The sequence below is a fragment of the Typopeltis vanoorti genome, chromosome 23 (assembly GCF_054136105.1).
Source record: "Typopeltis vanoorti isolate ZY-2024b chromosome 23, IOZ_Tvanoo_1.0, whole genome shotgun sequence".
Classification (NCBI taxonomy): Eukaryota; Metazoa; Arthropoda; class Arachnida; order Uropygi; family Thelyphonidae; genus Typopeltis; species Typopeltis vanoorti.
Window position 1 is genome coordinate 93130128 of NC_143571.1, and position 25933 is coordinate 93156060.

Sequence of the window (25933 nt, forward strand, 5' to 3'; positions counted from 1 at the left end):
ATGACATGAACAGGGCACTTCATAGACTACTGGATGCAATAAAGGAGAGAATCTGTCCTTAGGTGAACAGATGAGAGTTGGCAATTTCACATAAAGTTTAAATACAGTGCATAGTTGGTGTTTGTTAAGCACCCTAGATATCTTTTCAGATGTGCCTTTAATGTATGGGATGATGATAGTTTTGTTGGAGTCTTCTGTAGTAGATAGGGGGAGGGGATTTTTGGGGAGCATTTAGTATTTTATCTATCTTGTGGGGATTATAGCCATTGGTCAGGAAGGTGTGACACAGGTGAGGAAGTTCAGCAGCAAGAGCAATGTCATTGGAACAAATTGCTCTAGCTCTATGGGTTAGTGTTTTTAAGATACCATATTGTTGAGAAGGGTGATGGTGTGATTGTTTGTGTAAATATCTCCCTGTATGTATGGGTTTTCTATAAACCGAGAATGATAAAGAACCTTCTGGAAGATGTGTGATAGGTGTGTCCAGGAAAGGTAGACAGCCATTGGCTTCTAGTTCCATTGTAAAGTGGATTTTAGGGTGTTGGTTATTTAGATTCACTAAAAATGTATTCAATGTGTCTGGGCCATGTGGCCAAATAGCAAACACACCATCAATATAGCATAGCCAGAGACTAGGTTTGAGAGTGGCTGTGTTGATAGCTAGCTTATCTAGATGTTCTATGTAGAAGTTGGGGAGAAAGTGGGATCCTATAGCTGTCCCATCTAATTGTTTGTATATTTTCCCTTTCCATGTAAAATAACCTGCCTGTACTGTGAATTTAAATAGTTGAAATATATCAGGGGGGAATTGTGAATTTAGTAAGTTAAGAGTTTCAGCTAAAGGTACATTTGTGAATAATGAGGTGATATCGAAACTCACTATTAAGTCTGAACTTTTTAAGGTGTGGTTTTCTAAAATACTTTTTAGGTGGGTAGAATTTTTAACAAAAGAGGGAGAATTGTTTGTGCAAGTGGCTAGTAGTTTGGCTAAATGTTTAGCAAGTTTATATGTGGGACTGCTTATACTATCTACAATAGGGCGTAAAGGTGTACCTTGTTTGTGAATTTTTAGAGCTCCATATATCCTGGGTGTTTTAACGTGGAGAGATTCGAGTTTGTTGACTGTTTCTTTTGGCTCAGGAAGCGACTTTGTTCAATAACTTTCACACCTTATTCTTTTCTTGGAGAAGACTGGCCTTGGAGAAGCACGCACTTCTCCAAGACCAGTCAACATATCAAATTACAGATCGAGATCCCATCATTCAAGCATTAAGATACTATACATCAACGCTCACTTCTGCATGAACAACAGGCTCACCATATCTATACCATACAGCAGAGGAATTAAACAAGGTTGTCCTCTTTCTGGTCCTCTTTATACAATTGCCATAGAACCTTCTCTGAGTCGATTGAACATGTTGCTTAGGCTAGCCCATCCTAATTACAACATCATCACCTGGCTGTATGGTGATGTAATCTGGCTCTCCTATAATAATCTAGTCCACCAAGATAGGGATCTCTTTAAACAGCATTCCAAGAATAGCAAATAGTCTCAGGAGCCAAACTAAACACATAAAACAACAAGACTGTTGTGTGGAAAATGGAGAAGCCGAATTCACCATATCTATACCATACAGCAGAGGAATTAAACAAGGTTGTCCTCTTTCTGGTCCTCTTTATACAATTGCCATAGAACCTTCTCTGAGTCGATTGAACATGTTGCTTAGGCTAGCCCATCCTAATTACAACATCATCACCTGGCTGTATGGTGATGTAATCTGGCTCTCCTATAATAATCTAGTCCACCAAGATAGGGATCTCTTTAAACAGCATACCAAGAATAGCAAATAGTCTCAGGAGCCAAACTAAACACATAAAACAACAAGACTGTTGTGTGGAAAATGGAGAAGCCGAATTCACCATATCTATACCATACAGCAGAGGAATTAAACAAGGTTGTCCTCTTTCTGGTCCTCTTTATACAATTGCCATAGAACCTTCTCTGAGTCGATTGAACATGTTGCTTAGGCTAGCCCATCCTAATTACAACATCATCACCTGGCTGTATGGTGATGTAATCTGGCTCTCCTATAATAATCTAGTCCACCAAGATAGGGATCTCTTTAAACAGCATACCAAGAATAGCAAATAGTCTCAGGAGCCTAACTAAACACATAAAACAACAAGACTGTTGTGTGGAAAATGGAGAAGCCGAATTGATGTCCATCTGTCTGGCCACTGATCAGCAGAGGGTAACAAATACTTGGGAATTCACTTAGGAAACACACCTTCCTATGTTGACAAAAACTGGGAAATACTTAGTAAATGTTTCAAGCAAGCATACTAGAAAAATGGGGTAGTACGAGCTCAGCCTCAGTTAGAGGGAGAGTGATAATTATAAACCATATAATTTCTAAGTGTTCTTTACATTAAAAATTCTAGCTCCTCCAGAACACTTCATTAAGAAAATAAAATAAGAAATCTACCAATTTGTATGAAACAAAAGCTTTCCTATAACAAGCTCTGTCTTCCTCTTCGTATGGAAGGGCAATGGTTGGTGTCAGTCAAGCACAAGATAATGTTTCATATGCTGTTTTTCATAAACAGTCAGTCATGAATGGCAACATAAAGAGACTGCGGAATTCATCTTCTCTTCTGCCAGCAGACATCTCTCCTCCAATCTCCTAAGAATGACAACAGTGCATGTGCTGGCACATCTGACCACTTTTATAGAAATGCCCTACAAAGGTGAAAAGCTTTGATCTACAACACAGTGGAAGCAGCATCACTTCGGGAAATACTCAAAGAGCTTCTTCAACAATAACATGATAAGAAGTTCTACCACTAACCAACTGGTTTTCTTCCCTGTATGGAGTTGGCAAAGGGTAAGAGTCATAGCAGATATTTTATCAACTTCACATGGCACTGTCCAGAATTGCTAGCATCCCTTGATAGCCATGTCAGATATTGCATCTGAAACAGGCCATCAAGAACCAATAGCAGTTAAAAAAAAAAAAAAAAAGCACCTAGATATCTCTTGAAAACAAGCTGTATAGTGGTGGCACTCAACAATCCAACATGCAAAAATTGTATGATTTTTTAATCGAAAGAACAGCCATCAACTTTACAACAGAACCCTTCCACATCTCAACAAACCTCCACTAAGTGAGATGTGCTTTACTGAAGTAGAGCTTTTAAACCTGATGCTGATATACAGTGGAGAATGTGGCACAATGCCCCCCCCCCCCCATTTCTGCAACAGTTCATCACCAGTTAATAACCAGTTCATCACATCTACCTGGAATGTCCTAAACAACAAACTGATCTGTTCATCTCGGGAAACTGCAGCAACTCTCTTGCAGTAGGATGAACTAAGAGGAAGAATACTTCAACCTTGTCCATACATAATATATAAACCACCCAGTTTGTAACTATCTGTTTATCACTGCGAAAGCAGTAATATATAACTTCTATCTCTGACACACCAAAGCAGACAATGATACCTTCACTTAGAGAAGCAACTAACAACCTACTCGCAGCTTTTAAAGAAAAGGTGAGAAGTAGTCTTCTCCATGAGCATCACCACCACCATGCAAACACTGGAATAAGAGGAACCAATTGCTGACTGAGCAGGACAACAGTATCACCTGAAACCATACCTGGTTTCCACCATAGCAGCAGCATAATATTCCCCCATTAAAAAAAAAGATGGGAAAAGATTTTCTTGCACTTTAACGGCCTAGAACTAAGCAAAGAACTGATCCAAAACATTGTAATTTTCACCAAATTTGTAAATATTACATTTAATAACCAATGGCTACGTAATCTCTCTGCCTGGATGCAGAAAAATCCAGTTAATAATTAATCTGGTTGATCTTTTGGACATAAGATTGCTATATTTAATTAAAAATATATATACATCTGTCCCAACTGAGACAAGAAGAACTGCATTTAGCATTAAAAGATTCAATAGTACTCGTTAGTCTAACGGGATACTGTGATGCATGTATACTAATGTTATATCAGAACCAAGGACGAGGAGCTTTTGGCTAGTTAACTTGAACTGAATTGGCCAAGAATTTGTTACAGAAACAGAATGTAAGGAATACTGCATTTTCAGGGAAAGAACAGGACTGAGAGGGTATTTTAAAATAACAGCAAAAGAATGCAAGAATGAAAGATGAAGAAGTGGAAGTTAGCAGTAAGGCATAGTTGTAGGAGTACATTTGAAGCTATTCAAATGTACTCCTACAACTGCTTTGAGATAAAAGCCAAGAGGACAAAATATATAGTTGGTTTCTGCTAGAAGCTTAAGGAGCTGTGGATGACAGAGGAGTGTTTATAATTATTGCTGTGTATGCTGCGCCAATATCATCAGTATTGTTGGCACAGTTCTATCTAACGCCAATAAAGGTAATGCCTTCATCAACTGAAAAATACTCTAGTACAAATTATAAATTCAATATTTTTCTCAGGGATAAATCTACTTACATGTGTAATCAGCAGATTTAACTCAAAGTTAAACCAGTCAGGTACACTTTTGAGATATGTAGCCACCAATTGCAAATGCATCTTTTCTCAACTTATTTGGTCTTTTACACAGACAATAGGTTATCCACTATATCCTACAGTTGATTATATTGACATTTATTTGTACCATAACGACAAATACATATTTTTCACGGTATTAACAAAACCACACACTTTTATCACAAAGATGTTTTATTAACGCTTATATTTTGCTGATTTTCAACTCAGCATCATCAGAGCACAACACACTTGTATATGTGACAGTGAGTGAGTGAAACAATATAATTACAAAAGACAAAAGATCTAAAGTCCTATTTTTGGCACTCTCTAACAGGGAAAAAAAAAAAAAAAAAAAAAAAAAAAAGCAATCCAGGAGTTTTTCTTAGGATAACAGTCTCCCAAATTTTTGGCAAATGAATGCAACCATATTTGTTAAGGTTGGGAAAATTCTTCAAAGACACTGCTGACAAAAAATAATCTTTCAGATCTATAACGAGTCCTAAATAGCACATTTGTTTTCCTCCATCTAATCCAGTGTGAAGGAGTTTCCAAAGCGTGGTCTGTCAATCCCGACTTGCCATAGTAATAGTAGCGAATGTATCTTTCATGTTCTTCCAGGCAGATGTTCACTGATCTTCCTGTTTGTCCATAATAGGCCAAGTCACAGTCACAAGGAACTTCATACACTCCTGGGTGTGCTAAAGGGCAAAGTTTATCCTTAGGCAAGCAGATCAGAGTTGCCAGCTTGACATGAGGTTTGAAAGTGGTGCAAAGGCAATGTTTCAACAATACTTTGGCTATCTTTTCTGATGTACCTCTGATATAAGGAATAGAAATGGTCATTTTGTATTCTTGTGTATTAGGGAAGGGCAGAGTATGTAGTATTTTATCTATTTTGTAGGGATTGTAGTTCAGTGGTCAGAGCTGTATCGTTAAAACAAATGGCTCTGGCTCTGTGTGTAAGTGTTTTTAAAATGCCGTACTGTTGGACTGGATGATGATGTGATTGTTTATGTAGATATCTTCCTGTGTGTGTAGGCTTTCTGTAAATAGAAAAACATAGTGATTCATCTGCAAGACTGGTGACTAATGTGTCAAGAAATGATAAACAGTTATTTGATTCTTTTTCTACTGTGAAGTGAATTTTGGGGTGTTGGCTGTTTAGGTAGGTGACAAAAGCATCCAAAGTGTCTTGTCCATGGGGCCAGATGGCAAACACATCATCTACATAGCGTAACCACACTTGTGGCTTGTATGTAGCTGTGGTAAGTACTTTGTTTTCAAAGTATTCGATGTAAAAATTTGCGAACGGGGGAGGGGGGGAGGGAGCGGGATACCCATAGCAGTACCATTAATCTGTTTGTAGAATTTTCCTCCCCATGTAAAGTAACCCATAACAGTAATGGTACTGCTATGAGTTCCCCCTTCTCCCCCGTTAGCAAATTTTTACATGGAACACTTTGAAAACAAAGTACTTACCACAGCTACATACAAGCCACAAGTGTGGTTACGCTATGTAGATGATGTGTTTGCATTCTGGCACCATGGACAAGACACTTTGGATGCTTTTGTCACCTACCTAAACAGCCAACACCCCAAAATTCACTTCACAGTAGAAAAAGAATCAAATAACTGTTTATCATTTCTTGACACATTAGTCACCAGTCTTGCAGATGGATCACTATCTTTTTCTATTTACAGAAAGCCTACGCACACAGGAAGATATCTACATAAACAATCACATCATCATCCAGTCCAACAGTACGGCATTTTAAAAACACTTACACACAGAGCCAGAGCCATTTGTTTTAACGATACAGCTCTGACCACTGAACTCCAATACCTGCGTCATACGTTCTTAGCCAACGGCTACAATCCCTACAAAATAGATAAAATACTACATAGGCCCATTACTCTGCCCTCCTCTAATACACAAGAATACAAAATGACCATTTCTATTCCCTATATCAGAGGTACATCAGAAAAGATAGCCAAAGTATTGTTGAAGCATTGCCTTTGCCCCACTTTCAAACCTCATGTCAAGCTGGCAACTCTGATCCACTTGCCTAAGTCACAGTCACTTGTGACTGTGACTTGGCCTATTATGGACAAACAGGAAGATCAGTGAACAAACGAAGATCGCTACTATTACTATGGCAAGTCGGGATTGGCAGACTACGGTTTGGACACTCCTTCACACAGGATTAGATGGAGGAAAACAAATGTGCTATTTAGGAGTCGTTATAGATCTGAAAGATTATTTTCGAGTCAGCAGTGGCTTTGAAGAATTTTCCCAACCTTAACAAATATGGTTGCATTCATTTGCCAAAAATTTGGGAGACGGTTATCCTAAGAAAAACTCCTGGATAGCTTCCCCCCCCGTTAGAGGGTGCCAAAAATAGGACTTTAGATCTTTTGTCTTTTGCAATTATATTGTTTCACTCACTCACTGTCGCATATACAAGTGTGTTGTGCTCTGAAGATGCTGAGTTGAAAATCAGCGAAATATAAGCGTTAATAAAACATCTTTGTGATAAACGTGTGTGTGTGTGTGGTGGTGTTAATACCATGAAAAATAAGTCATGAATAACCATCAACACCTAAGCTTATCTGTTAGCTTTACTGGTATTTCCAGTTCTATCAAAAACAGCATTGATTTCAAAGATAAATTAATGATCTATGTTTGCTTGACAATGAAACAATTTTGTTTGATGTAGTTTATTATTCATCAACATACCATTTCAAAGATTCAAGTTTTTCTTGCTTGTAAAGTATTATTATAATTATCATCATCATTCAGGACATCTATGGAGTCACAAAATTCACTGTAGAAGGCTTACTCTATAAAACACAGTTATAATATCACTCCTTGAACTCATTCTCCATCTGTACTCTTACCACTATCAGGCAATGCATTCCACATTTCAACCACCCTCCATGTAAAGAAACCACTTATCTTCTTGCTCGCAACTTCCAGGGATTACCCCCCCTCACCCCAGTCCTTGCTCCTTTCTCCTGTTCCATCAAGCAAAAGAACTCCCAGTAACTACCTCTCAACAGTCATATCACTCCCTCCTATCTACCGACCTTTGCAGTCCACATTCACTGAGTCTATCCTCATAACTAACATTGTACAGTCCTGATAACATCTCTGCACTCTTTCCTAGGGTAATTTATCCACTTCAAATCCTGGGGACAAAATTTGAGCACAACAGTCCAGTGTAGTCTGATCAGGACTTTATACAATAGAATGACAACTTATCTCTGCTGGTCAGCATCCTTCTCAGTATTGCAGCAATCCTCTGGGTTACTTTCACCTCCTTTGCAATATGTTCCCTGAATTTCAGATTTCTAATCAATCACCAGCCCGAGATCCCTTGCCTTCCCCACTTCCTCCAGTGCAATTCTTCTAGAGAAGACTACAGTCTCCCATCATTGTATCCTAAACTTCAAGACCATGTTTAGCTGAATTAAACTGCCACCCCATTCATTGCCCATCCGTATAGTTTATTCAAATCCTCTTGAAGAGCTACTACAATCTGCACAATTACTAATAATCCTTATTAGCTTCACATCATCTGCAAACAACTGAATATCCCTCTGCAATCCATTGACACTGTCATTGATATAAAGGTTAAACAATACAGGTACTAGTACTGAGCCATTGGAATCCGAATAGTATTATACTTGACAAAAAATTATGTTCTAGTTTTAATCCTTTACATGCACAATTTACACAACTGATCTACTTGTACATAGGAGCTGTTGACTTTACATCAATTGCATTAGTATTCCATAATGCAAATACATTATGGGAAGAGTCACTACTTAGACTGGTTTTGAGATCTCATCAGTGGGTGCTTAAGCTTACATGTGGATATAGGATTGAAGAAAGAATACAATTTTCTGTTAAGTGCAATCATGAAATAGAGGATTCAAGGTTATGTTGTGAGTAGTCAGTGTAATTTAGCACTTGTGTGAAATTGGTGATTTTTATCTGTTTTATTAACAAGAACAGTGAAGTAGTACACAAAAAGTTTTCTCCACTAAAGACAATATTAAAAATGATGTAAAAAAAAATTAATATCTAAGATTTCTAGGCTAAAGCAGATTATTAGAAAACAAAGTAACTACAGTAAATTGAGAGGCATTTAGAGAAACAAAAAAGTTCAACAGCAAAATGGAAAATTGATTATAAAATGAAGGATGTTATTTGGTATGGTGATAATCAAATCAAAAAACATGCCATTGATGAGCAAGTTATAGCATCAAGTTTTTCTGGTGCAAAAATTAAAAATATAATGCAAGCAATTCAAAAACAGAAAAGGAAACAAGATCATAATTGTAGTAGACACTAATGACTTAATTAGCTATAAGTTCAGTATAAGAGAGGACATGAAAGAGGGGGAGAGTGAAGAGTGAGAAAGTGAAAATAATAAATATATCATTTTGATACGATAAAAATGAATTAAGAAGACCGGCTGTGATGGCAAATGATTTGATGCATAGGCTGTAAAAGGAATGAATGCGAATTTTTGGATGTGTGGAGTGAGTTTGAGGGAAGGCTGGATTTGTATAAGAAGGATGGCCTACACTTGAATGTGTTTGGCATCAGGAGTCTGGAAAAATTATCAGGGAAAATGAATTCTCATGAGAGGAATCGTGAGAATCTGTAAGTAAGAGCGACAATGTTAGGTAACTGTCTTAATGATGGAACTGATTATGAAGAGAGAACAATTCTGTGTTCATCCAGTTTAGCCCTATCAAGCATTTGTAACAATGTCTGCATAAGTAAGGAATGAGAGAAGAACAGTGATTTGCAGTTTGTCAAAATGTGTCATGCAGAAGACAGACAAGTGTATGCAAAAGAGCATGCAGGTAATTTATTATGTCTGCACATGAATGCTAGAAGTATCAAAAACAAAGCAGTAGAGTTTGCTGCCTTGGTTAATATAATGGGACCTCATGTTGTAGGAATTAGTGAAACTTAGCTATCAGAAGCAGATGTACTGACTGGTATCGAGTGCAAAAAGCACAGTATTTTCAGGAAGGATAGACAGGATAAGGAGGGGACATGTTGCTAATGCTATCAAATATCTTGAATCCAGTTGAGTTGAGACCTCTGACTGCAAAACTAGTAATTATTTTCGTGTGGCAGTGAGTTTGAATCCATCTGGTATGAGAGGGAGTCTAACAAGATTAAATATACACATTGGAGTGTCCTTACAGACCTGGTGAATCGGTTGCTAGTGACAAAGAAATGCATCAACAAATAAATACGATTGTATGAAAAGAGTAATCATAATGGGAGACTTTAATTATCCTAACATTGAATGTATAGCTATGAAATCACATGAAGAGAATGAAACTGAATTTATTGAACTGTTGTGAGGCAACTTCCTCAAGCAGCATGTCGGGGGGGGGGGGTTTCAGTTAAAGATGTAATTATTCTGCCTCCAGTTGGCGACAGTGATCATGCAGTACTTTATGAATGTTTCATTCAGAAAAGGTTACATGCAGAACTACAAAGCAGGAAATTATGACCATGGGAATGCTGGGTTCTGTGCCATGGTATCAGTTATTGGATGGGTAGGATATAGACAGTGTGTGGGAATCGTTTAAAAAACACTTAAATGATGCGATTTCAGAATATGTCTCTGGAGTTTGAATCTCTGGAGTTTGAAGTAGAATAGGAGTGAAATGGATGTGTAATCTAATGAAGCAAGAGATTTGCATGAAAATGATTATGCGGAAGAAATATTGCATGCATAAGGATGATGTCAGTTACAATAATTATAAGCAGCAGGCCAGAAGAGTCGCAAGTGTTGTATGGAAAGCTAAGTCCGACTAGGAATAGAAACTGGTTTTGCAAGTTAAAGAATTCTATCATTATGCTGCAAGTAAAAGAAAGTGAAGAGGTAGCTTCACTGCTACCTCTTCACTGCATGATGAAACTCATGTAGATGAGGAGGAAGTACTAGAACTGTTGCACAAAGTGAATAAGAATTCTGCAGCTGGAACTGATGAGATATCAGCACAGATGCTAAAAGCATGTTCAGCTGAACTGGCTATTCCCTTTACCAGGGTATATAATTTTATCAGAAAAGGGAAGATTCCAAGGTAGCAGAAAGATTGTATGGTAATTCCATAGCACAAGGGTGGTGCAAAGACCGATGTATCCAACTACTGACCAATTAGTATCTCAGGAGTGGTGGTGAAGATTTTGGAAAAGTTGGTTAGGGCTTGTATTCAGAAATGGATTGACAGTGAAGCTCTACTTTCAACAAACAACAGGGGTTTACTAAGGGAAAGTCATGTTTTAGCAACTTGCTCACATTCTAGAACAATGTTACCATTGAAATAGACAAGGGGAATGGATATACCATGATACTTTTAGATTTTGCTAAGGCTTTTTTTGACAGAAGACAGCATGGAAATATATTCCATAAATTGGAAAATATGGTATTAGATTATAAACTGTTGGCATGGATTAGAGGATGGCTGACTGACAGATATCAAATAGTAGTATTGCGGGTGTGAATCTGCAAGATTCAAGATAACCAGTGGTATGCCTCAAGGATCAGTCCTTGGTCCATTGTTATTTAATCTGCACATTAATGACATTGCGAAAGATTTGATATGTGACATACAGCTATATGCTGATGATGATGCAAAGATAGGTAGGGTAAGCAGTAGTGCTGCTGATATGTAGCGCTTGCAGAATGATTTGAATAGGCTGAAACTATGGGCATGTATAAATGGATGTCATTACAATGTTAATAAATGTAAAGTCTGCACTTTGGTGTGATTAGATATCCAATGTCAGATTATATTGGTGGAATTATGCTTGAAGAAACTGACGATGTTAGGAGTTTTAGTGGTCAGGAAATTGAAGTTCAAGAGTCATATAGCAAAAATTTTAAGTAAACTCAGTGAATAATGGTAATGCTGAAACGAAGGAAGTCATTTTGCCTCTTCCCAAGGCCGTGATAAGACCTCACTTGGACTGTTGCATGTAGGTCTGATCTGTCATCGATGCCATTCTGTTCAGTCCTCTAATCTTTCTCAGGACTGATATCTGTGTTCTCCAGTCTTTGATCAACAGTTTCATTTCTAACTCTTAATTTCTCAGATCCATAAGTTAAAATTGGTTTGAAAAGTTTTTTATATGGCTACTTTAGTGTTTTAACTAACTTATCTCTAACTTCATATATTATTCAGCTGACTTCTTACCATGCCAGCTTTACTTATTCTGTTGTCCATTTCCATATTTAATTTGCCATCTTCACTATAAACTCTGCTGATATATTTTACTTGTTCAGTAGGTTCTTTTATTCAGGATGCAATTGAAGTTTCCAATGCTTCTGGTTATTTTCACTGTCTTCTTCTTATTGCTGAATTTCATACTAGAGATAGCAGTTATTCATTTAGTCAGGGAATACTGCAAATGGGATCATAGGCAATGATGAATAACAGTGAAGATAATGTGCACTCTTATTTTACAACTATTTAACATCAAACCATCTTTCAGTACATCCTTCAAGTCTAACTTATAGCTCCAATATACACTAGGTAGTGTTCCATATAATGCCCTATTTACAACATATTACTGCAGCATTTTAAACAGTTCTTCCTGACACCTTGTCATGTCTTTTTCAGATATACAAAAATTAAAGAGCCTTGTTATATTACTATTACTTTTAAAGTGAAAATCTGACCTTGACCATCTCTATTAGTCCTTAATCCAGCTTGTTCTTCATATCTTCCTTCCACAATTTCTCTTAGCCTTTTCTCAAGTATAATTGCATAAATCTTACCAGGAACACTCAGTGGGAAATTCCTTTGTAATTCTGACATTGTTTTATTTTTCTTTTTATAAATGTGTGCTCCACCCCCAATCATAGAATTCAACCTTCTGAATTATGCGATGTGGCCAATGTAAAACTTTTATACCTCCATATTTGAGCATTTCTCACTTTTTGATAGCTTTTGTGCTTCAAGTATTGCTATATATAATCCTCTTTGCATTTGTCTTGAATATTTTTTTACCACTGTTCTGTCACTGCTTGTTTCATTTAGCAATCCTTCTAATTAATTACTCCAGACATCTAGAATATCAATTATAACATACATATTAAGGGTAACTTCCACATGGGGCTTGCAACGTGCAGACACGGGCATGGCTAACCAGGGGTCCCAGAACTAAGTATTATCTATTCCAAAGCTTTTGGTCATACTTTACTCTTACTCTTCCACTTCTTGCTTCTACCCTTATACTGTAAATTTATGTCTTATTGGGGAGGAGGGGGGGGATTTATTGTGCTCTCTTGCATTCGTATTCTATCTTATGTATGATCTAATTATTAACTCAGTAACTTGTAATCTTGTTGGGCTGCAGCATTGTAAAATTTACACTACTCGCAAAGTTTCGCCTATTTTCATAAATCCTTAATCTTCCTTACTTTCTCTGTTCGCTAAGCCCTCCTGTCTTAAAACTCTTGCTCCACCTTCTTTCCTACCCCTTCCCTTTGCTCCTTAACTATATAGTAAGTTGTGGCTAAATCTATCATGCACACAGATATGAATTTTATTTGAGATAGTGCACTGGCAAATGATCAGATCAATTGTTGCTTAAGCAAAACATTTTATTCTAACTTAACAGTTGAAATTACAACACAGTGGGAATGACTAACTCTCTTAACATGTCTAACTTCAGCAAAATTATTACATCATTGAAGTGTATATATTTTACATTCACTTAACATTTACACTCAGCTTAGCACTAAAAAACACACATTCCTTACAACAGATACAGAACAACTGTTCCCTCTAACATAACTACTTCCAGGAAATAATCCATGCACCAATGATATATATACACTCGTTCTGCCTTGTTGCTATACAATATCATACAAAACTATACCACCGACCTTCTGTAACACTTGCATACAATTCTACATACAATTCTCACTTATCTAATTTACAAGAAAAATAATAACAACATCATCATTTATCTACTCACAATTCTTTCAGCAAGCTTATAGTCCTCTTTCATGAACTATACCTCAGTCAGAATATCCTGAATCCTTTTCATTACATAGGACACATTCTTGACTCTGACATTTCTGTACTTCTCATTCCACCGTTGGCTAATTCCTTGCCCTGACATCAAGCCCTTTTCGGGAATCACGTCCAGCCAATGATGGAACATTCTAGAGGAATTGCCGAGACATAGCTCTGATGATGGGTGCTAAACCCCTGGTTGCTAACTCCATGTCATTGCTTCTTCTCTCTTCCTCCACTTGGCCAATCAGGAACTGAAACAGCAGTAGTAAAAAGTCCAAGTCCTCCCTTCTTCCCTCTTCTCGTAGCACATAGTAATCCCCTTAAATATGCTCCTTACTCTTTGTTCTTAACCTTCGAATGTACGTAATTATCTGGCGGCATGATGACGTCGCTCTGGTTTTCTTGCTGAAGATCCGTGCCTCAGGCAATCAATTTGTTCGCAAGTTGTTGCGAACTTTCCTGATACATTATTCTTATTGCTTACTTAGAATGTTAATATCATTTTCTCAGATTTTAAGTACAATATTTTAAACATGAATTATTTAACAGAAATTACAATACAGTTAATTTATATTCAGACAAAGGAATTTTACAGAAATATTTTCTAAATCATGATTTAGGACTAAAAACCCTGTAAAATCAAGTTTGATAAATTAATTTACACTCAACTCAAGATTACATGAATAGGTAGGTAAGTGGGACTCTCAGTTCAATGTTGCAAAGTGTAAGGTTTTGAGATTTAGTAAGGAACAATGGGATGCAAAGTATACACTTGGTGGGGTGGTGGACAAGGACCTGAAATTCAAGGGCCACACTGCACAATTTGTGAAGACATCACACCAGATAATGGCAATGATGCGGAGGACCCTTACATGCAGAAATAAAGAGGTTATGATGCAATTGTATATGGCCTAGATCAGGCCTCATAGGAATTATTGTGCACAGATCAGGTCATCGGTTTTCATGGTAATGAGGACATGTTAGAAAGGATCCACAGAAGATTCACAAAGGTTGTCAGTGGTCTTTGGAATGTGGAGTACAAGGTCAGATTGAGAGAATATAAGTTGCAGAGCCTCATGAATAGGATGAACAGGGGGAGGTATGACTGAGACATATAAGCTGGGCAGGAGTTGTTATCAGGTTGACATGGAAGAGATTTTTCATAGAATGAGGGGGGGGGGGAGATAGAACCAGAGGCCATCACTGGAAACACTATAAAGGAGGTGTAAGCAGAAGATTGAGGAGTAGGTTCTTTGCAAGGAGAGTGTTTGGTGAGTGGAATGCATTGAGTGTGTTGTGAATGTGGACACAATCAGTTTAAGGCATGGTCAGAGGAGCATTATGTGTGATAGTGTGTACCTCCTACGATGAATCTGAATCCATGGAGATCAGATGTTAATAATAATAATAATAATTAGGTGATAACATTATTATTGAAATCCTCTTGAAGAGCCAAAACATCAGCAGTATTACTTATAACCCTCCCAAGCTTCACATCATCTGCAAACAACTGAACATCTCTCTGTAGTCCGGTGACGATATCATTGGCATAAAGATCGAACAGTAATGGTCTTGGTACAGAACCCTGTGGAACTCCACCTGTAACCTTCCTACTTCCTGATTCTGCTCTCCTATACACAACTCTCTGATATTTATTAGAAAGACAGTTACCAATCCAATCCACCACATGTTGCAACTTAAAAACCAACTTTAATAAATTTAGTTTAATTCTTTATCCAAGTGTATGCAAACAAAGGTTTGCGCCTGAAGTATCTTCAGGACTGAGGCAACTTGTAGTAAAGGTGGACCAAGCTCTCATCACCCCTTGTCTCAGTATCTCCCATAATGCAAAGCACATCTCCTTGCAGACATAATGCCACTTTAAGGGAAGGGCCACTACCCAGACCGGTTTCGACCTTTACTGAGGTCTCATCAGTGGGAGCCAGACACAGAAGTGGTGATACTAAGGCAGAAGCAATGGAGAGGTTATATTTACTTATACGAGTTGCCAAAAGGTGTTGTACCACCTCAGTCCTGAAGATACTTTAGGCACAAACCTTTGTTTGCATACACTTGGATAAAGGATTAAACTAAATTTATTATAGTCTAACTAAGTGGAAAATAAACTTCCAACATCTTTCTCTAATTCCAGAGTAATCTAATAATAAGGTGGTACACCTTTTGGCAACTTGTATAAGTAAATATGACCTCTCCATTGCTTCTGCCTTAGTATCGCCACTTCTGGGTCTGGCTCCCACTGATGAGACCTCAATAAAGGTCGAAACCAGTCTGGGTAGTGGCCCTTCTCTTAATGCATGTCTGCAAGCAGATGTGCTTTGCATTATGGGAGATACTGAGACAAGGAGTAATGAGAGCTTGGTCCACCTTTACTACGAGTAGTTGCCTCAGTCCTGAAGAATACTTCAGGTGCAAACCTTTGTTTGCATACACCTGGATAAAGGATTAAACTAAATATATTATAGTATAACCAGGTGGAAAATAAACTTCCTAAAAACCAACTTTTCATGTGGCACCTGTCAAATGCCTTTGGGAGAAAAAAGACATTGTATGCTTTACCGTCATCCACTGCTCTTGTTACTCTATTGCAAAAGTTAGCCAGATTACTAAAACAAGAGCATCCTTTAATAAATGCTGACTTGCATAAATAATATTGCTCTCATCTGCCCAATTCAGTATACAAGTTATCAATTTCTCCAAAATTTTAACAACTAAAGACGAAATACAAACAAGCCTATAGTTTGATATCCCTATTCTACAACTACTTTGATGCAATGATACTATCTTATCCTCCTTCTACTCTCTTCCTGTCCCCTCATTCAATATTTCCATTAAACACAAAGTTAATGGCATGGTCAGTTCCACAGCACATTCCCTTAAAACATGCAGCGAAATTCCATCTAGTCTCCCTGCCTTATGACATTTAGCATACTCTATATTTGGAATGCATCCTCTTTATTCATTTGACCACTAATCATCCTTCTAGGAATAAAGCCTGCTGTATCAGGATGGAACACTGATAAAAATTATCATTAAATAACTGCTATCTGCATTGGTCACCCGAGTCCCATCTCCATCCAGCAAGGCAATCCATCCACTATCATTTTTCCTTCTACTCATCACATAGCAAAAAACTCTTTGGACTGCAGCGCAGATGTTCACAAGCCAGTTTTGTTTCTCTCCTTTTTCCTGAATGGTGTTTACCCTTGTAAAAATTGTGGATCTGGTCTGTCTCAGAATTTTATTCCTATAAATTTGCAGCAAAAAACTGCACGAGAATTACAATATCAATAAGTATGAATTGCAGTAATCCATTCTTGTAATTCTTTAGCCAAACTGAAGTATTAAAAATGATAATATAGATCATATCTTCAAGGTTTCAAATATTAATAAGTGCACTTCAAAAATCAACTGTATTGTGCCTCTAACTTAAAAATAAGTTCAATAAACAATTAAATACAAGCAAAAAAGCATCAAAACTACTTACTTTCACCCTCAGATTTAAGCTGATCTACAAATGAATCCACATCTTTATTCTTGCTACCTAACTTCAACGCTTTGCTAGAACCGATGGGTCGACTAAAATCAACAATTCAAATACTGAAACTAATTATACCTATGTTTAAATGAATTCAGAAATGTATTTTTAAAGTTTTCAATTTACCTAAAAAAGTTTAAAATATCATCACTAAATTCATGATATGAAACGTTAAGGGTTATCATGTAGTACTGTGAAAGTGCTACATGATAACTTTGCATCATTACTAACTTCCTATGTATAATTCTCTTTCAAATTACCCTGTTATATATTAGAACTGCAATATTAACATTTTTAAATTTTGGACTTCTAAGACACTTCTAGCATCAATCCACCTAGAGCTTGGTTTACCAATGTTTTTTTTTTTTTTTCCCCTGCAGATTTTTCCTGTAACTATCATCTTGCCATAACACACCTGTTTTGCTAATTTTCTCTCTCTCTTCCATTCTATTTAAGTGATGATACTCTTATATTAGCTCTGCTCACATAATCCTGAATGCTAACAATAATGGGATGTGCTATGAGAAGATGAGGGTGGGACATTATGCCAGAAGCCACAATTAGTTCTCTGCGTTCCTTAAAGGATGTACGTCCCAGTCATCTTGTTTTGATACTTAAGGTTTAAAATTTACATTTATTTAAAATATCAGGTAAAGTGTGAAGAACATAGAGAACTATGAACTACTTTAGTTTCATTATGCTTTGCCTTAAAATTTCAATGACTCGTATTTCAGTAGTAAATGTATGCAATATTCTCAAAGTTCTAATGGAACTCAATTTAACTTAAATATGTTATGATGAATATGTAGATTTTCAACTAATAAAATCAAATTCGGCCTGGTTGGCCGAGTGGTTAGCGTATCTGCTCTCCAGCCAAAAGGCTGCAGGTTTGAATCCCATGGTGGACTTGGATGTTTGTGAATGTCTGTGAAAATACTAGTGGTAGTGGTGGGCAGTAGATGGCACTGGTGTAGTTGTGGTTCGTAGTAGTTGGTGGAGATAGAGAGTTGTAAAATACTCTGGATTAGCGATAGACGTTGAAAGTTTTTTTTACTTGGTTATACTATAAATTAAAGATGGCAAGAAATTATATTGTACCATCATTTTTTATTTTGGTTTAACCAATAAGAATACAATTTGGTTGGCTAAATGCCAAATTGCCAGCCCATCCTCATTCGTTCAGTATCCAGGTAGATACCCAACAGGGTGCACCACAAGAAGGTGAGGATTGGACATTAGGTCAGAAGCCCTGGTCGGTTCTCCACATTCCTTTAAAGGCTATGTGGAGGTCTCTCTACAGCTTTGACCCTCAAGCACCCCTTTTTTGACAATCAAGGAAAAGAATGAGTAGCCATAGTATTCAACACAAAATACAAGGCTAATCTTCTTGAATGGCAGGCAGTCTCAAGTAGAGTGATGTGGGCAAATATGAGAATGGGGAACTGGACAATGAGACTTATTTGTGCCTATGGTCCCACAGAAGGTTCTACTAAGGTAGAAGTGGAGGAATTTTTTGATGCTTTAGAAAAAGCAACTGACACAATGAAAAAGGAAAAGTTGGTCCTTGTTGGGGATCTGAATAGCAGAGTAGAAAATGATTGTCAGACATACAAAAATATTTTGGGAAAATTTGGAGAAAAGAGAAAAGCTAATAATAATGGCAAATACCTGTTGGATTTCTGCTCAGGACATGGACTGGTTATTACTAACACCATGTTCCAACATAAAAATGTGCACAAATTCACATGGAGAGAAGAGGTTAGGAATAAGAAAAGTCTCATTGACTATGTTATTGTTCATAGTGATGTTTTTTCCCTGGTGCAGGACACCAGAGTGTACAGAGGATTTGAAATTGGAAGTGATCACTATTTAGTCTTGAGCAGGATAAAATTGAATTTCATATTGAAAAGAATAACATGTAAGAAAGTTTTAAAGCGAATAAAAGTTGAGCAACTCTCAGATGTGAACTGTAGACTAAAATACACAAAGATTATTGAAGATAAAATGAAAGAGTTTGAGAACCGGAATCAAACCTTGGAGATTCGGTGGGAAACTCTGAAGAAAACATTGATTGATTCTGCCAGAGAGGCATGTGGTGAGGTTGTTTGTAAGGATAAAAAAATCAGAACTCCCTGGTGGACACAGGAAGTTAAAGAGGCAGTGAAGGAAAAGAAGAAAGCATATCAAAAGTTCCTGTCAAATAAGTCAGCTTGTGCTCTTAGAGAATATAGAGACAAATGCAAGAATGCTAAACACTGTGTAAAACTAGCTAAACAAAAGTCATCATGGGAGGACTTTGGCAAGAACACAGAAAATAGATATCAAGAAGGTGGTAAGATATTCTGGAGGTTGTTGAAGAAGCTTAGAAATGGAGGAAAAATTGCTGTAAAAGGAGTTAGAGATGATAAAGGTGACACGAAAACAGGAGAAAAATATATCCTCAAAGTATGGAATAATTACTTTGAAAAATTGCTAAACGAAACAAGCAGTGATAGCACAGTAGTAAAAAACACTCAACAGGCATACAGTCAAGAATATATATCCATACTTGAAGTAGAAAAAGTCAAAGGATTGAAATGTGGAAAGGCAGAAGGAGTAGATGATATTCGACTAGAAATGCTGAAGTATGGTGGTATAAAAGTCTTACAGTGGCTGCACTGCATAGTTCAGAAAGCCTGGACAGAGGGACGAATTCCCGATGATTGGAGTAGAGCTCTCATAGTACCCATATATAAAAAGGGAAATAAAACTGAATGTGAGAATAATAGAGGTATTTCCCTACTGAGTGTTCCTGGCGAGATCTATGCAAGTATACTTGAGAAATGGTTGAGAAGAATTGTGGAAGAAAAGCTTGGTGAAGAACAAGCTGGATTCAGGCCAAATAGAGGCTGTCAGGATCAGATCTTCACTTTACGACAAATAGTCGAGAAAGCATGGGAATATAACAAAGATCTGTATTTAAGTTTTGTCAATCTGGAAATGGCATATGAGAAGGTGCCAAGAGAGAAACTAATCAATACGCTACAGTTATATGGTCAATGGGACATTATATCAAGCAATACTTTGTCTGTATTTGAGTTGTAAGTCAGCAGTTAGAATTGAAGGATGTACAGGAAGATGGTTTAATGTTAAATCTGGTGTGAGACAAGGATGTACATCATCCCCTCTGTTATTCATTATCTATATGGATCACATTATGAAGAAAAGTGGTATTAAACATGATATCAGAATTGGAGATGTTAATGTCAGCTCTTTGCTTTATGCGTACGATGTTATGCTTCTGAATAAATCCACTACAAGTTTGCAAGATTCTCTGACTAAATTGAATAACTGTTGTAATAGATATGGTATGAAGGTCAGCATTAAAAAGACAAAGACAACGGAAATAGAATTGTTGAAAATTTCAACTGTGTTGTGAATGGGGAACCTGTGGAACAAGTAAAACATTTCAGCTACTCAGGCACGATTTTTACTGAAGATGGTAAATTAGAAATAGACAACAGAATCAACAAAGCTGGTATGGTAGTAAGTCAACTGAATAAATTCATATGGAATAAGAGAGAAATTAGTCAGAACACTAAATTAGCTGTATATACAAGACAGTGTTCAAACCTGTTTTAACTTATGGATCTGAGAGCTGAGTCAGAAGTAAAACACTTGACCAAAGACTAGAGACTGCAGATATGAGAGTCCTGAGAAAGATTAGAGGCGTTGAACAGATGGCATCAATGGCAATATCAGATTAAAAACGAGGATATTAGGAAAGAACTTGACATTGTCAGCATCCAGGAATGCATTAGCAGAGCTAATCTCAGGTGGTATGGTCACTTAAACAGAATGGGCGAGGAAAGATTAGCAAAACAAGTGTTCTCTGCCAGGTTGGCAGGAAAACGACCCAGAGGAAGACCAAGATATAGGTGGATTGATATGGTACAATGTGCCTTAGACGATAGAAATACAAGTTCTGATAATGATAATATTGGAGTCTTGACAAGTAATAGACTAATGATGTAAATTTTTCATGTAGTACTATCATATCCTGTACATCCCTTGAGGGTACATGTCAGGAATTTGATGATGATGAGAAATTATATTCTTGGTTTAATCCATTGTCCAAGTGTAAGCAAACAAAGTTTGCACCACTGGGCAACTCATATATAGAGGCTAATGACTTCACAGCACTTGTCTTAGTATCCCATAATGCAAAGCACATATCCTTATGGACATATATAATGCTATGCATTATTGGAGACCGCTTTCGACCTTTATTGAGGTCTTGTCAGTGGGAGTCACTGCCCAGAATGAGACCTCAATAAAGGTCACTTTTTCAAAGATTCTCATGCACTGCTGATATCTTCCCATTAAGAAACTAATAGCATGGTACTAAAGATAGTATTTGCCTGAGTGTCATAATTTCCAGCTTTGTAGTTCTACATGTAACCTGTCCTAATTGAACCATCAATATACTTATCTATTTCCCAGGAAAGTATAGTATGATCACTGTCACCAACTGGTGAGAAAAACTGTCACGTTCTTAACTGATATCTCTTCTGATGCTATAATCAAATCTAACACCTTCTGACCTCAAGTTCCTTCTTTCACTTATTGCTTAAGAAAGCTGTCTTGCAGCAACCCAATAATTTCTTCATTCTTGTCACTAGACTTCTATTCAATCAGTGTTTTGGATAATTTAAATCACTCATAATGCTCACTAAGTACCCACTTGATAATTTGGCAATGCATTTCACTGCCTCCAGTAGCTGAACCACCAGGTCTGTAGCAACACCCTACCATATATTTTATCCTGTTAGCTTTGACTTCAAACTGGATAGCCTCAAACTTGCCACTACAAGGGACATTATTATTGCCTTCAGGAGTTTCTATCCTTACTAGACACAAATTATTTGATATCATTAGTAGCACCACCCCCACACACACACTCATTTTCTATTTCCTTGCTTCCTGAAATTAGTATACCCTTTATATCTGATTCCAGTTACATCTGACTGATAGTCAGGTTTCACTAATACCAATAATCTTAGGCCAAGACATATTCACTAAGGCAATGAACTCCACTTCTTTGTTTCTGATGCTTCCAGCATTTGTATATAGATATAATAAAAAGTTATCCCCTGGCTTTTTCATAGTTACATCTACAGTCTAGTTTGCCCAATTTTTGGCACCTTTCTCTTTTTTTTGTCCATACACACATTCAAAAAGTCTGAACCCAGAATGCAAATTTCCACTCCTTCAATAGATTCAAAACCATGCTCAATGACATTCATATCATTGTCATGGTTGCATACCACAGATGAACTTACATTCACACACCTGACATTCATCCCAATATCCATTACATTTTGTACATTTTTTTGACCATACAAAATAATGAAGTGTTAAAATAAAACAGCTGATCACAAACTGGTGACAGATATGTAAGTTCTCAGAAAAATTAGAGAGGTGAACAAATAGCATCAATATCATATTAAAAATGAAGTTATTAGTAAAGAACTTGACATTGTTGGCATTCAAGAATGTTTGAGCAGAACTAATATCAGGTGGTACTGTCACTTAATGCAAAATGGAAAAGGAAAGATTATCAAAACAAGGGTTTGATGCCAAGATGGCAGGAAAATAACCTAGAAGGAAGAGCAAGAACTAGGTGGATTGATGGAAGTACCTCAGAAGACTGAAGTAAAAGATCTGACAATATATACAGTGAGAGATAACAGACTAATTTGGAGGAAAATGGTTATTAGGAAGTTAGTAATAGTGTTAGCTTTATGTTGTACTATTATGGTATCCCATACAATCTTTTGAGGGTACAAATCAGAAATTTGATGTTGATAAATAAGATTATGTAAGAGTAATGAATACTAGACAGATCCTGGTCTTTTTGTTGCTAATTTAATGCCAAATTTGTTACAGTTGTTAAGCGTTTAAGAGAAGTACTATTTCCTGAGTTCAGTAACACCTTTGCAAATTTACTTGTCTTTAGTGGCACATTACATGTCCTAAATAGGCAGTTTTTCTTCTTTTCACAATATTAATTCTTGATTTTTTATTTATTCTTATCAGGGTCTCTTCATTCATTGCCTTTTATGTCCATGGAATCTTGAGCATCCTAAATATTCCCCATTTCAAAGGCTTTCAGTTTTTCTTTTCATTTTTTTTTTTTATTGTATTTGTCTTTAACATCCATGTTTCAACTCCATATAGAAAACTTGACCATACATAGCACTTCATTATTCATACTCAAATTTCAATGTTTAAGTTGTTGTTACATAAAATGGGTTTCACGTTGATAAAAGACTGTCTTGCAATTTCAATTCTTGGTCTTACCTTCATTTCACAGTCTAAACTTTCATTTAGCCAGGATCCCAGGTATTTGAATTTATTCGCTTGTTCGTTCAATTTTATTCCATTTAGAATTAAGTCAGCTGTTATTGAAAGGTTGTTGCTTATTATCATAAGTTTTGTTTTTTGGTGTTAATTTTTAGTAATGATTAATCTGCATCCTAAGCAGAAATCCATCTGGTACTTACATTATTATTATTAGCCTTGTCCTTTTCTCCAAATTTTATCAAAACATTTCTATATGCCTAGTGAGATTAATTTGCTATGCTGCTGTTTACATCACCAACAAGGACCACTTTCCCCCCCCCCATTTTCTTTGTCAGTTCCTGCTATAAAGAACCTTTTGTGGGACTAAATGCAAAGAGATAAATTTCATTGTTCCTTTTCAGGTGTGCCATATAACCTACTTGAAGTACTTTCCAATTAAGAAATTCCATCTTCATGTTTGGTGTTGAATGCTATTGTTACTCCTTCCTTATAATGATCATTGCTTCCAGAATGCAACATCTTATACTTTCAAGTATTTCACCAATTTTTGTCTTCTTTGTCTCAGTAATGGCAATTATGCCCATGTGGTACATTTCCAGTCTTTCTGCAAATTTGTTTCCTTTTCATTAACCCATTTTATCCCAGCGTACTTATTTGAGTATAGCACCTAAAATGGCCTAGTGGTGACATCTCTTGCACGACAGTCAAATATGTTTGACTGTCATGCAAGAGATGTCACCACTAGGCCATTTTAGGTGCTATACTCAAATGAGTACGTTGGGAAAAAATGGGTTAATACTGCTGTGTTGATAGTTCCTACCTTCAGTTCTTGTGATGGTGGGCTTATTCTTCTAGTTGAGTTGGAATTTGTTTCAGTAGTTGCCTTTCCATTATTTGCCTGGTTTCCTTGATAAAAACGGTAAGGATCTTATCAACAGAGAGTTCCATATGGTCGGCTAAGCAAATTGCCAGCCCATCCTCATTTGTTCATTGTTAAGTGGATTACTAACATGGCACACCATGTGAAGGTAAGGATTAGGTAAGAAGTCCCAGTTGGTTTTCCACATTCATTCAAGGCAATGTGGGGGTCTCCTCCTAGTTATCTGGATTTGACCCTTAAGTGACCACATAAAAAAAAAAAAGTCAAGAAATCAATATCATTATCATCTGAAGTATATCCCCAAGGCATACACCTGCCATTATGACAATATCAGATAATTAAGACTTCATAGTTTCCAATAAAACACTCTTGTTCAAATTGGTTTATCAATTGTTAGATCTCTAATTTGATCAGCTCTCACATACTTAAATATTCTGATGCACCCTAACTGCAACCATCTAGTTATATCTTTGTCATCCTCCATTTCATTTCTTTGTTTTACGTAGAAAAGGGATGGCTAACCTTTTAAATTCTATGTGCCAGTTTTTTCACGTATGAGTTCAGATGCCCCATACAATTCTTGCACCCTTAAAAACTTTCCGTAAAACATCACATGTCTATTATGCGAGAAATTGTTTTCACAAACAATGCACAACAGTTTTCCTGATGGATTTACTATAAATAAGAACTTATTGCCCCACTTTTCATCAAATTCACACTCACTATCACCTTCTGTTTTTCTTTTGCACTGTGATGGGTAACTGAATGTAAAAACAAGGCTTAATTTTCGAAAAAGTACAAAACTGCAAATGTTCACAAAGGACAAAGAAAACACAACTCCGTAGGCATGAGAATCAATTGTAAACAGACTGACAAAAACCTGCAATGCACTGCTGTTGTCAACACCACTTGGTGCCTCAAGATCAAACAAGCGAATGTGCAAAAGATGTGCAGGAAACAACAAAATCACTTAAAATAATGATTAAGTTTTAGCTTTTTTCTTCTATAGATTGGATTTTGGTTAATACTTTTTGCATGAATAGGCTTACTTTTTTTTATTATTATCATCATCATTATGGTCTAATGCACTACTTCTAATCATCCAATGTGCCACTTTTGGCACATGCACCATAGGTTGGCCATCCCTGACTTAGAGTATATCAAGTATCTGCTATTTGGGCAAATTGACCATTATAATGATTTTTTTAAAAATATAATATAAAATATAATAATTTTTTTCATAATATTTTTCATATATGAATATAAAGGAAAGAATATAGTGGGCAGAGACTGTGCATGATGAGGGAGGAATTGAATCTAGCAATTCAAAAGATGAAAGAAGGAAAATCGCCTGGAATAGATGGTATACAGATAGAACTTATAAGGAATATAGGTGAAAAAGGTATGGAAGTGTTATGGCAAATTATTAACGGAATTTATGAAGGACAAGAATTACCAAGGAGTTTAGAAGATCAATTTTTATCCCCATTCCAAAAAAGACAGGAGTTTTAGGCTGTAACAATTTTAGAAAGATAAGTCTTATAACTCACACAGCA

At 36.6% G+C, this 25933-nt stretch overlaps 1 protein-coding gene across 1 annotated transcript in view; it reads right to left on the bottom strand.

Annotated features, from left to right (window-relative positions):
- The window catches only part of deltaCOP (coatomer subunit delta), a 165896-nt gene that overhangs the window by 80403 nt on the left and 59560 nt on the right, over positions 1-25933 (bottom strand). Inside the window, exon 6 of the mRNA XM_090412650.1 lies at positions 17102-17193. Coding sequence (XP_090268776.1) covers positions 17102-17193 — 92 coding nt within the window. The remainder of the gene's footprint in view (positions 1-17101; positions 17194-25933) is intronic.